The 13,542-nt window shown below is 52.7% G+C and overlaps 2 protein-coding genes across 3 annotated transcripts in view; one reads left to right on the top strand and one right to left on the bottom strand.

The window, feature by feature from the left end:
* Positions 1–5,907: 5,907 nt before the first annotated feature.
* Positions 5,908–13,542, top strand: part of ZNF205 (zinc finger protein 205) — an 18,265-nt gene continuing 10,630 nt past the window's right edge. For both annotated transcript variants that reach the window (XM_040459229.1, XM_040459228.1), the window contains exon 1: positions 5,908–6,083. The gene's annotated coding sequence lies outside the window, so the exon portion shown is untranslated. The remainder of the gene's footprint in view (positions 6,084–13,542) is intronic.
* On the bottom strand, positions 7,696–8,166 carry LOC121019824 (cytochrome c oxidase subunit 6B1-like). Its single transcript, XM_040459633.1, has one exon. The coding sequence runs from the start codon at positions 8,164–8,166 to the stop codon at positions 7,831–7,833; it is 336 nt and encodes a 111-aa protein (XP_040315567.1). The 3' UTR covers positions 7,696–7,830.

The following is a 13,542-nucleotide window of genomic DNA, read 5'->3' as shown; positions in this document are numbered from 1 at the left end:
CTGATACTGGAAGCATCTGAAGAGCTGGTGAGCCACCTCGGGCCGGGGCCTGGCCTCAGTGTGCCTGAGGTCCTCCTGACCGACAGCCTCCTCTTCCTCCAGTTTGACTGCTCCGAGCTGCTCGGGCGCTCGGGCGGCCGGGACGGGTTCTTCGAGCATCCTTCAGCCGGGGTGGGGGTGGGGGGCGGCGGGGCACGGCTCACTGCAGCTGGTCCCACTGTCAGGTCTCTCCCACTCTGCTCCCACACCTGCGGTGTTAAGAAATGCCTAAAGATGTGGCCTCCGGAGGAATCACGTTTCTCTCGCTGGTCCTAGGCAATGGCTCGGACGGCAGGACAGCCCCAAACACTAAAAGGCAGAGAAAACTGATAGTTCCCTGTCTTCACTCCTTCCTGCAGCATTTCGAATTTCACGTCACTTCACCCCAGTGATCAAAAGTGGCATCTCTGAGACAGGACCGCCTGGTTTCCCCGCCTCCTGAGGCCCCAGGGAGGACACGGCACCGCCAAAGAGGGGTTCTTGGCAGAAACGTTCCATCGCAACGCGATCCAGCCTTTAGACCCCACTTTGCACTGCAGAAATGAGTGAGTGGGAGGCGGGGGGGGGTGCAGTGGATGAGAGCGATGCTGTTTAAGGGGACAAACTTGTAACTCATAGTGAATAACCCATAGAGATCTAATGCACAGTATAATGGATATAGACAATACTACTGCGGGGGTAATTATGTAATTCGATAAATATCACTGCCTCAGCAGTCGTATTACAACATAAAAACGTATCGAAGTAACATGCTGTACGCCTTTCACTGACACAATGTCACACGTCAGATTTATTCAATTAAAAGAAAAAAGAACAAGTGAAATGATCCCTCAAGGAAACAATGGAACGAATTACAAATGCAGAATATTTCTGGCAAACTGGCCCCCGTCCTTCAGCATTATTTTTAAAAGCACCTGTAGGGGGTGCATGGCTCTAGAGGAAACTAACAGCCACATGGCCGAATGAAGGAACCTTGACTGGAGCCAGATGTTTTTAAAGAGGGGAGGGGATGGGTGGAGGGGGAAGTAGGGATGCTCTAAAAGATATTCTGGAGTCAGCTGAGGAAATTGGAATATGGATGGGACACTAGATTGCAATGGAGCTGACCATTAATTTCTGAGAAAGGATTCCAGTTTTGTGGTTTGTGGGAAATGCCTCTATTTTGGGGAGATGTTGAAGGGTTTGGAAGGAAGGGGGCCCGAGGGTTCAGCCATACTTAGGGATAGTAAAGGCAAATGGGGAAAGTAAAAGAACTCTTGAATCTGGGAGATGGATGTGTTGATGTCCACTGCGTTGCTCTCTCAAAGTCTCCGGAAGTTTGGCAGTTTTAAAGACAAAAGGTGGGGGCTGGGTGGGGAGTGGGGAATTCATGCATGGGATTTCTCCTTGACCAGACATCTTGACGCTCACTTTATGGCTCTGGGGGTGGCTCTCAGCGGTCAAGGCCACGACCACCCAGCTGATCAGGGCAGGGCTGAGCACCCACTTGGTGTACCAATCTCCTCCCCTCCCAGGTTCCACCAGAGACTGAGGGCAGGATGAGCCAGAGAGGTGAGATGGGGGCGTGGGTCTCCAGATGAGACACTAAGGCTTGCAGAGATCTGCAGAGAACTCGCAGAGATCGGTGACAGATAGGTCTGCAAGGCCAATCAAAGCTGCCCTGTCCACCTCCGAGACCTCTAGTGGATATACACTTGGGAGCTGGGTGATGGGCAGGAGAGGCAATCCTTTCTTTCGTTCCTTTTTTTTTTTTTTAATTCTGGATTCTTCCTTGGTCTACCCTTCTGGAAGGTATCCGTCCCCAAATAGCAATAAAAAGTGGCTCTAACTGGCCACCAGGGGGCACTGGGTCCACAGGACTGACCACGGGCCCATCTCTCCTCTCAGACAAGAGGGTTCGGTAGGGCCACCACTCTTTCCTTTTGGGGTCACCCAGATCTACGAAAAGGGAGATGCCTCAGGTTCAGCCTCACCCCCAGGGGACTCAGTTCGGTCCTTCAGCACAACCCGGAAGGCTTACGTCGTTCGGCACAGGCCAGCACAGGCCAGCACCTCGGCTCCAGAGTTTTGAAGCACTTTCCTCTCTTAATTTGGGCTGCAATTATTTTACGGATACAAAAACCCAAGTTCCAACATCCGCCTGCCCTCCCTGCTCTCTGGCCTCAGGGCTACCGATAATGAGCTTCTCCCAAACCTGTTCCCCGAGCCCCACGCCAGGGACATCCCAGGCAGAGGGACATCACTCCCCACCACCTAGAGACAGCAGAGAGGTGCCCGCCACCTGCAGACCACACCCGGTGGGTGCTTGGACGCTACAACTGCTGTTCTAGTTACTGCTGGGCAAAACCACAAGTGAGCGCAGCTAACAGTCATTCCCGTCAGGCGCCTGCCTTGGCAATGCGGCCGGGGGGAAGTCAGCCTCGTCAAGAGCTTTGGACGGTTTGTGGAGGAGCCTCCTTGTTGCAGGGCTGAGGGCGGAAGGGACCTCCTGTTCTGGTGGGGGGAGTGAGGCGCGGTGTGACAGAACAGAGGAAGAGCGGGTTTTATACCCGGCCCAGCGCTTCCACCTCAGAGAGGGAGAGCCCGGGGATGCTGAAACAAAGGCCCAGGGTTACATCCTGGCCACCTGCCCCCGGGCAGCCATGGTGGCTCCAGCCTCTCTCCAGCCCCCCTCCCCGTCCCTCCTTCGCTCGCCCAGCGGTGGCATCCTTTCCTGCACTTTGGCATCTCACCCCACGGGGCGCCTCTCACCCCTTGACGTCTCTCTTCAGGGACCCCCCCCCCCGACACACCAGCAACCTGCATCTACCCGTCCGTGGTCACGCTGGGCCACGACCATGGCTGAGGGTGTCTCTCCCCTCCGCCTGCGAGTAGGAGCTGCGTCTCGAGCACAACCGTTCGCCTCGTGCTTGAAGCGGCTCCCGTGTTTGTTAGTAGCAGTAACACAACGAGGATGGCCGCCTGGCAGCTGTACTTACTGAGGAAAGCACTCGAAACTGGTGCAGAAAAAGTCTCTGATAAGTGTTGAAGAGAATGGGCTTTTGTCTCACTCTTTGGGCAGCAGGAGCGAAAGGATAGAACCGATCGCGTGTGACCAGCAGCCTCGTGATAATAGCTGGCAGGTACTGAGTGCCGATCTGGAGGGGCTCTCAACTCAGGCTTGCTTCGTCCACCCCCAGCCCACGGGGCGGGGTATAATTTCTCCATGTGACAAGCGCAGAGGCCACAGTGGGAGCCGACGGGTGCCTTGCTCAAGGTCACAGCAGGGGGAGCCAAGATTGTCTTTAAGGTGAAAACACTGATCTTGACTCAGGGTGCAAAAGCTCGGAAACAGAAAAGGACCCAGTTCCCCTCCCTCCCGGTGCGATTTGCCTCGTCTTAGCCAGAATATCACGGCGCGATTCAGAAAAAATAAGGAGATTCTGAGTTCTAGCCCTCAGGCCTAGACACAGGCAGGGGTGCCCGGAAACTTCAGGTGAGGTGGTAAGGCTTGAAAGAGGAGGAATTTAAGGGAATTTGGCTGCAGAGCCTCTCCTTCCCACCCCCCAGTCTCCAGGACAAAAGCTCTGTTCATATGCACATCTGTGGGGGGTGAGAGCTCTTCAGCTACCCTCCGATATCCGACCAGCTTAATCTGGAGCCCAGCGAGGTGGGAGGCAAGGGCTGGACCAGCCCGGGGTGGCAGTGCGGCCGCAGGACCCACCCAGACAACGGGAGAGCCCCGAGCCCGGGTCCTTGGCCGGGGACCTTCCCTTTCTCCCTGGACACAGCTGGCAGGAGAGTCACAGGCTACTTTTTGTTGGCCAGGCTCCCCTCCGGGTGGTGAGCTGAGTCCAGGAGGCCGGCCGGCCACCTGGGGGCACATGGAGCCTGCCTGGCTTCCCCTCCCCAGTGGGTACAGCAAGCCCATGTTACAGGAAGTCCCGCCACCCTCCTCGATGGCCCCAGAGCTGGCTGGCACTGGGCTCCCAGCATAGACCACCCACATCCTTCCAAGACTGTTTTCTTTTCCAGTTTCCCAATCCCCCATCCCTTCGCTGAGGCCCAGGTCCCTCTTTTCCCTCCAAGCTGCTAGGAACCCCTTGTGTCTGTCCTGGCAGCCTTTACCCCAGGCTTCCTTGCAACTCACCACTCGGGGTCCCCACTCCAGAGGGGGGGGGTTGCTAAGGGTTCTTTGAGGGCCCCAGGGCCAGAGTCAGCCTCAGCCAGACTGGGAAAGGGCTCCCGGAAAATTGAACAGGAAGTTCCCAGCTCTGGTCCCATCCAGGTAATGAGGGGGCTTCCTAGAGTTAACCCTTAACCTCCCAGTTTGGGAGTGGGGTGGGGAGAGGGAGGGGCCAGAGAAATGAGGATTTAGCGGCTAATCCAGAGTCCAACCTGGGACTGAGTAGGAGAGTCTAACTCCCCCTCCAGGTAAGAACTCACCCCCCCTCATCAGGACTTGTCCTGTTCTTCTTGGGGGTGTCTGTCACCCTGTATTTTCTGAGGGGACCAGAGCTGCCATTTTATTTTATTAAAAATTTTTTTAAATGTTTATTTATTTTTGAGACAGAGAGAAAGAGAGCATGAGCGGGGGAGGGGCAGAAAGGGGGAGGGGGGACAGAGGATCCGAAGAGGGCTCTGCACCGACAGCAGAGAGCTGGACGCTGGGCTGGAACTCACCAACCGTGAGATCATGACCTGAGCCTAACAGACTGAGCCACTCAGGCGTCCCCAGAGGTGCCATTTTAAAATGCCTATTGTGTCGTGGGGCTCTCTGCTGGGCATTTCATTCACGCCACAAATCTTTGCCAAGGGCCAGTTTTGTGCCAGGCACAGTTGCAGGGGCTGGGGTAAGCAGGAGGAACCGGCCCTGACTTCAGAAGGCTTACACGCCCGTGTGCCGAGCAGTCCCGGGCTAAGAATAACACAACAGGATCACGTGATGGGGGAAGAAAGGGCGCCATCAACACCAACAAAGATCTTCCCAAGAATCCTGCCGGGTGGCTTTTATCCCAGGTTTCCCAAACACGAAGCAGGGACTTCCGGGAAGGGAAGTGACCTCACCACTGGCCTTGAGCCCAACTCGGCCTCCAAAGTCAAGACTGCATTTGCTCTAAGGTGTCTTTTGGGGTCGTGCTCTTGGGCGGCCGCAGCCCGGAGGGCGTTTTCCTCGTAGGAACCGGCGGTTCAGAGCCCGCGGGCACTCTCGCGGTGCCCTGTTTTGGGGACCCGGGGACACCTGAGCTCGCTCTGGCTCCTCAGCCAGGTGGTTGTCTTCCTGCACTTAGCACCTGGGATTAATCTTGTTCCTTTATTTTCACTGTCTAGTGTGGGCCTCACTGGACTACAAGCTCCCTCTGGACAAGTGGTGTTTCCCTTATCTGCTCCGCGTCCTCCACACCTGGCCCAGAGCTGGCACGTGTCCAAACAGACGAAATGGCTTAGGAGGCGGCCCGCGAGACCCACAGCACGCAGAGTGTGCAGGCGCCCAGCCCCGGTAGCCCCACCGCAGCCCACCTCCTGAGCGAGGTCGGTAAACCCCGCCCCAGGGAGGAGCCTAGGAACTCCACCTCCTGGGCGGGGCCGGGAGCTCCACCACGGCCCACCTCCTGGGAGAGGTCGGGAAACCCCACCCCAGGGAGGAGCCTAGAAACTCCACCTCCTGGGCGGGGCCGGGAGCTCCACGACCGCCCACCTCCTGGGAGAGGTCGGGAAACCCCACCCCAGGGAGGAGCCCAGAAACTCCACCTCCTGGGAGGGGCCGGGAGCTCCAACACCGCCCACCTCCTGGGAGAGGTCGGGAAATCCCACCCCAGAGAGGAGCCTAGAAACTCCACCTCCTGGGCAGGGGCCGCAAAAGCCAACCCCCGGGCGGAGGCGCCTCCCACACCCAGATCTGGACCCCTCCCGGTCGTCCCTGACTTGCCCCTTCCCCCAAGACTGACCTGCTTCCCCGTGGCTGTGGCTTTCGAGGACGTGGCCATGTCTGAGCCCTGGGTGTGGGGACAACCGAGCCTGTATGGATACGATTGGGAAGAACTGCTAGAACGTGGCCTCCACGGGTAAGGATCGGGGCGCGCAGGGAGGCCTGGGGAACTGGCTCAGCCGGAAGGCTCGGGTTTCGCTGTTAGCACTGACTTTCAGGCCTCCGACTCAGACATGCTACCTCTCCTGGAAATATGTCAGAGAGGTGGAGACCAGCTCCATTTCTAAACCTGTGGCCGAGCATGGGCTTGGCTAACAATCCTGTTTGTTGCTGGCCCATCGCGGTTGTGCACCATTTCATTCATTCATTCATTCATTCATTCATTCATTCATTCATTCATTCCTGCGGGAAATGTTTGCTTCCCTCCTGTGTGTCTGGTACTGTCCTTGACCCCAGGGACCCAGTGCCGAGTTAAACAGACAAGTGCTGCCCCCATGAGGCTTATAGTCTGGGCAACGCCGGGTCACCAAAGCTGGGATTCTTTGGACCCCTCTCATTAACTAAAGTTACTTTGCAGGAAAAAAAGGGCTTATTGAACGTTGAAGTCCCCTACACTCCCCTCTCCCAGCATTACTCAGTAATAGACGAAAATTCTTGTGAAATTGCTGAGTTGTTATTTATTTCCACTTAGTGAGTGATAAACCTCCAAAAGAGAGATTTTTAATGAAAATCTACCTATTTGGGGTATATTTCAATATCTCCTAAAATTATCTTGAAAATGCACACATAAACTATTCTCGTTGTTACCTTGGAATTTTTTAAAGTTCACACCAAATTATATTTTTTAAAAAATATTTATTTTTTGGAGAGGGGAGAGCACAAGTTGGAGAGGGGCAGGGACGGGGCGGGGGGGGGGGGTGTCAGAGGATCCCAGGAAGGCTCTTCACTGACAAGCTGACAGCAGCAAGCCTGATGCGGGGCTCAAACTCACGAATGGGGAGATCATGACCTGAGCTGAAGTCAGAGGCTCAGCCGACTGAGCCACCCAGATGCCGCTAATAATTATTTTTTAACTACGTTTTTAAATTTTAATTCCAACATAGTTAACACGCGGTGTTATAATCAGTTTCAGGTGTACAACTTTTCTTATTAAATGTGAAAAAGACTTCAGGTCTAGTATCAGCCAGGCCAGTAAGAGCGCCTGGCTGATGGAACCTTCCTCTCTCATCTTTTAAGAGATTTCAGGGGCGCCTGGGTGTCTCAGTTGGTTGAGCATCTGCTTCTCACTCAGGTCATGATCTCACGGTTTGTGGGTTCGAGCCCCGTGTCGGGCTCTGCGCTGACCGCACAGAACCTGCTTGGTATCCTATTTCCTGCTCTCTCTCTGCCCTTCCCCCACTCGCTTGCTCTCTCTCTCAAAACTAAATCAATACCCATTAAAAAGAGACAGAGGGAGCTTGCAGAAGAAAGACACGTTTTCCTGTATTTTCTATTTCTGTAGGATTCCTCCAGTTAGAATAATTCAGGGCAAAGGGGAGAAATCCTTCTCCAGCTCAGGGAAAGATGGCTGTTAAGACCTCTTCTTGCCATGGTCACACCCTCTGCCCTCTTTTCCTTTGCCTTTCTGTTTCTGAACACACCAGCTCCATCCCACCTCGCCATGCTGGCCTGGAAAGGAGGCTTTCACCCTCGCCCTTTGTCCGCTTCTCTTCAATCTTTTTCTTTCTTTTTTTTTTTTTTTTTTTTTAACTTTTCCAACGAGTATTTATGATTAGTTAAGCCATGCTTCAGGATCCCAGGGTGGGGATCACCATGTACCCAGGCCCCCCCTTCACTGCCCTAGGAGAAGAATGGAATACAGGCGAGAGCTGCGGGGAGCCAGTTCAGAGCTTCCCGGGAAACGTGCCTTCCGCCCGGCGGTCGTCCCAGGCTGCCACCCAGGGCATGGGGCAGAGGGACTTGTACACACGCCGGTACCGTTTGCACACGGAGACCTCACCCCCTTTAGCAGTCATCGCCTTCTCACAGCGCTGGAAGTCTAGGTGGTTTTGCCAGGAGTTCCGGGTCTGGCTCTGGTTGGGGAAGCGGCTGTCACAAGGGGCGGTCTGGTCGTTCTTGACTTTGGTCTTGATGTCTTCTGCCGTGGTGCTGAGTCCTAAAGACACCCCCGAAGCACCTCGCAGCTCAGTGTGACCCTCCGCAAAGACCTCCTCTTCCATCTTCAACGGCCGTCTCCTCGCGGAAACCACCCTTGGTAAAGTGTCCCCTCCCAGTGCGCTCTGTTCCCGTCCCAGCACCTGCCACAGACGGTGATTCACTTGCTGCTTTCTGTCTGCTTGGCTCTTGTCTGTCCCCGCACGGGACTGTCAGCCACACAGCGTGCCTCAGCGGGTCACTGGTTCCCAGTTGACCGCTCAGTGGATTTGATCTTCTGTCTTCCTTCCTTTTTACCTATCCTCTATCTTCTGTCTTCCCTGTTTCTCCCGTTGTCTCCTCTCAGCCTTCTTCACCAGCTTCGCTTTCTTTGCCCGAGCATTAAATATTGGCACTCTGCACGGCTCCGGCCTGGGGGCCTCCGGTGACCTTGGGTCTGCTCTGACCCACCCCTGTGTAATCCACTGCCTGTGTGTGTGTGGGGGGGGGGGCTGGATTTAGTGATTCACTTCTAAGAAACCGAATCCAGCAGGAGGGAGGGGTGTCACACGTTTTGGGGATCATTTGTTACACAGCAATAAATAACTAATATACCTCCCTTTTTGGTTTCGTAGCCACTGTGGCCTCAATAACCATTCTCAATGCCAATATCCTTGTATTTATATTTTATTTCTCAACTCTTTGGGTGTCTCATAAATGCCCCTAAAGTCTTCATTTTCAAAGCCAAACGCACACGGCCACTGAAACGCACGCTCCACGACAGTGGCTTTGTTGTCATGCTCCGCTGTGTCCTCACTAAATGTGGATCCGATGCGTCTTTCACATCAGATCTCTGTTTCTGGTATTCTCTGTTTCGGTAAATGTAGTACAGTCCGTTCGGTCACGCAAGCCAGGAATTGGGATTTATCCCGGATCCCCTTGAGTTGCCTCATCCTACATCTCATCCGTCGCCGAGTTCCGTACGTTTTCCAAATGTGCCCATTTCTTTACTTCTGCTGCTGTCATCTGAGTCCAAGCCTCCATTGTCACTTGCCTGGACCATAGCAATGGCCTAACTGGTTTCACTTCGTTTACTTTTTTTTTTAACATATATTTATTTTTTACAGAGAGAGACAGAGCATGAGTGGAGGAAGGGGCAGAGAGAGGCAGGGAGACGCAGGGTCCAAAGCAGGCTCCAGGCTCTGAACTGTCAGCACAGAGCCTGACACGGGGCTCGAACTCACAAACTGGGTCGGGAGCAGGGTCGGGGGGTGGGGGGGCGGCAGGGAGATCATGACCTGAGCTGAAGTCAGATGCTTAACTGACTGAGCCACCCAGGCGCCCCTCATTTACATTTTTTTTTAGGTTCATTTATTTATTTTGATAGCTGACTCGAGCAGGGGAGGGGCAGAGAGAGGGAGAGAGAGCATCCCAAGAAGGCCTTGCACTGTCAGCACAGAGCCCAGTGTGATCTCGAACCCAGGAACTGCGAGATCATGACCTGAGTGGAAATCAAGAGACAGATGCTCAACCGACTGAGCCACCCAGGTGGCTCAGGGCACCCAGGTGCCCTGATTTTATTTTTTAATTTTTTAATGCTTATTTATATTGAGTCGGGGAGGGGCAGAAAGGGAGGAGGACAGAGGCTCTGAAGCAGGCTGTGCGCTGACAGGAGTGAGCCCAGTGTGGGGCTTGAACTCATGGCCCATGAGATCACGACCTGAGCCGAAGTTGGATATTCAGCCAACTGAGCCACCCATGTGCCCCTATTTATAATTTTGTTTTTAAGTAATCTCCACACCCACCCTGGGGCTTGAACTCACAACCTCAAGATCAAGAGCTGCATGTTCCACTGACTGAGCCAGCCAGGCACCCATTTTCCCGTTTTTTGTTTTTGTTTTTTTTTATGTTAAAGAAAAATTTTAGGTGTAATGTACAGAAATGTACCCAAACCAAAAATGTAGAGTGTCATGAGTTTGCATCAGGTGAAAACAGCCCTCGCATTGCAGCCCTCCTGGCCACTTCCCTCCCCCATAATCATCATCTTGACTTCCCACCACAGCAGGTTTGTCTGGTCTGGTTTTGAACTTCACGTAAATGAAGTCACACAATAAGAAGTTTTTTCTTTTAAGATTTTATTTTTCAGCAATTTCTACACCCAACATGTGGCTCAAACTCACAACCTTCAGATCAAGAGTCGCATTGACCCTACAACATTGTCTCTACCAACTGAGCCAGCCAGGTGCCCCAAGGAATTCTTCATCTGGCCTTACTCCACAGTGGGAGACTCAATCCATGTTTTTGCTTTTTCCCTGAACGGTATTTCCTGGTGCATTATTTGTTCATCCTACTGTGGCTAGACAGTTGGTGGGTTTTGGTTTGGAGTTACATGTCTCTGGTGACCATAAATGTGAGTTACTGCTGGGTTCTACCCAGGAGTGAATCGCTCTGTCACAGCATATGTAGATTTCAGCTTTAGAATATTCTGCCACTTCTAGAGAGCCTGTCCGGTTTCCCCTCCCACCATCTATAGATTCATCTTGTGTATTTCTTGCTCTGGTGCTAGGACCAGCCATTTTTCCAAGGGCCCTGATTCTTATCATTAGCTGATTTTCCCCCCTACATTATAAAGCATTCACAAGCAATCCCTATCAAAATAACACCAGCATGCTTCACAGAGCTAGAACAAATAATCCTAAAATTTTATGGAACCAGAAAACCCCAAATAGCCAAAGCAATCCTGAAAAGGAAAACCAAAGCTGGAGGCATCACAATTCCGGACTTCAAACTGTATGACAAAACTGTAATCATCAAGACAGTACGGTAGTGGCACAAACACAGACACACAGATCAATGGAACAGAATAGAGAACCCAGAAATGGACCCACAAATGTATAGCCAACTAATCTTTGACAGAGCAGACAGAATATCCAATGGAATAAAGAAAGTCTCTTCAGCAAATGGTGTTGGGATAACTGGACAGCAACATGCAGAAGAATGAACCTGGACCACTTCCTTACACCATACACAAAAATAAACGCAAAATGGATGAAAGACCTAAACATAAGACAGGAAGCCATCAAAATCTTAGAGGAGAAAACAGGCAACAATCTCTTTGACCTCGGCTGCAGCAACTTCTTACTCAACACGTCTCCGGAGGCAAGGGAAGCAAAAGCAAAAGTGAACCATTGGGACCTCATCAAGATAAAAAGGCTTCTGCACAGTGAAGGAAACAATCAGCAAAACTCAATGGCAACCGACAGAATGGGAGACGAGATTTGCAAACGACATATCTGATAAAGGGTTAGTATCCAAAATCTGTAAAGAAATTATCCAACTCAATACCCAAAAAAACAAATAACCCAGTGAAGAAATGGGCAAAAGACATGAATAGACACTTTTGCAAAGAAGACATCCAGATGGCCAAGAGACACGAAAAAATGCTCAACATCGCTCATCATCTGGGAAATACAAATCAAAACCATAATGAAATTCGACGTCACACCTGTCAGATGGCTAAAATGAATAACTTAGGCAACAACAGACGTTGGCAAGGATGTGGAGAAAGAGGACCCGTTTTGCACTGCTGGTGGGAATGCAAACTGGTGCAGCCACTCTGAAAAACAGTATGGAGGCTCCTCAAAAAATGAAAAATAGAACTACCCTATGACCCAGCAATTGTACTACTAGGTATTTATCCAAAGGATACAGGAGTGCTTATTCGAAGGAGTACATGGACCCCAATGTTTACAGCAGCACTATCGACAATAGCCAAAGTATGGAAAGAGCTCAAATGTCCATGGACTGATGAATGGATAAAGAAGATGTGGTGTATATATCCAAAGGAATATTACTCGGCAATCAAAAAGAATGAAATCTTGCCATTTGCAACAATATGGATGGAGCTAGAGTGTCTTATGCTAAGCGGAATGAGTCAGAGAAAGACAAATACGTGATTTCACTCATAGGTGGAATTTAAGATACAAAACAGAAGAACATAAGGGAAGGGAAGCAAAAATGAGATAAAAACAGAGGGACATAAAGCATAAGAGGCTCTTAAATACAGAGAGCAAACTGAGGGTTGCTGGCGGGGTGTTGGGTGGGGGATGGGCTGGATGGGTGAGGGGCATTAGGAGGACACGTGTTGGGATAAGAACTGGGTGTTACATGTAAGTGATGAATCACTAAAGTCTGTTCCTGAAATCGTTATTACACTCTATGTTCACTAAGTTGGATTTGAAATTTAAATAAATAAAACAAAGCATTCACAAAAATTGAATTTTTAAAAGGATGAGATAAAGTAAAAACAAATGGCAGCTCTACATTTTATTCGTACGAAGTGGAGTAAAAAGAATGTAAAAGATTCTGAGCAGGGACCACGTGGCACGCAGAGGAGGGAGTCTGAGGGCTGGGAAGGGAGGGAGGGAGACTGCCATAGGACGAAGGGCTGTAAGTACCAGACTCCTGACTTCCATACCTGCCAGCGGACACGCCTGGCCTAGTCACACCCACGCTGGCCTGCTCTTTGTGATCGTTCACTTCTCTGACTCTAGTGAGCCCTGTTCTCCCCCTCCCTCGGTCTCCCTTGGAAACCCCGGTCACCTCTGCACAAGTCGGAGAGAGCTCAGCTCTTCCCCTGCTGTCAGCAGTTACCGAATGAAACCTGCTTCCCCTGCTTTGATGAATGGTTGTTTGGTGCTAACGCGCTGCATGTTTTCTTTGTGTTTTTATATTTAATGCGCTATGTGTCACACAGAGGGAGCGGGTCAGCAGCAAGGGCCTGCGCGCAGACAGCCTCAGTTTCCCCACAGGGGACGCCGTATGTGTCCCGCCCCGCAGTGTGTGTCCACCCTGCGGTCCTCACCCGCGCCGGCTGTCCCCTCGCACGGTGCCCAGAGGCGGGCGCCGCCAGAGAGCCGGGAAACCGGAAGTTGGGATGGGGCAGCCGGACGGGAAATGCGGGCGCACCGGCCAGGGGCAGGCGGCACCAGGGTGACCCTCCCCCCATCGGCAGGCCTGTCCCTCGGGGGCGCGGACTGGAGCGCGCGGGTAAGGCGACGGGGCGGAGCCCTGGGGAGCAGGATGGGCGGAGCCACCGGGAACCAGCCAATCAAAGGTGTGTCCCGTGGGCGCGTGGGCGGGGCGGCGTCGTTGCCTCGGCGACGGGCTCCCGGCGTCAGTGTTCCGCAGACTGCGGGGCTCCTGGGCCTCCAGCTGGTTGGGACGAGTGCCTGTGAGGCAGCCTCGCGTCCAGGGACGGGGTCACGGGCGTGCCGCCGCCCCTCCGGGGGTGAGAGGGCCGCTGGCCGCGTGAGCGCCCACGCCCTGCTCTTAAATATCTTTACTCCTGGGGCCCCACCTATCTGCTTTCCTTTTCTTCTTATTCAATGGTTAACATTTGCTGTGTTGTTTACTCGATGATTCCTGTTTTTCTTGGCCTTTCTCACGTTCCTTTATCCCCC

The sequence above is a fragment of the Herpailurus yagouaroundi genome, unplaced genomic scaffold (genome assembly GCF_014898765.1).
Source record: "Herpailurus yagouaroundi ecotype Mexico unplaced genomic scaffold, PumYag 222, whole genome shotgun sequence".
Taxonomy (NCBI): domain Eukaryota; kingdom Metazoa; phylum Chordata; class Mammalia; order Carnivora; family Felidae; genus Herpailurus; species Herpailurus yagouaroundi.
The sequence above is the reverse complement of the archived record's forward strand: the minus strand, read 5'-3'. Positions and strand labels throughout refer to the sequence as shown.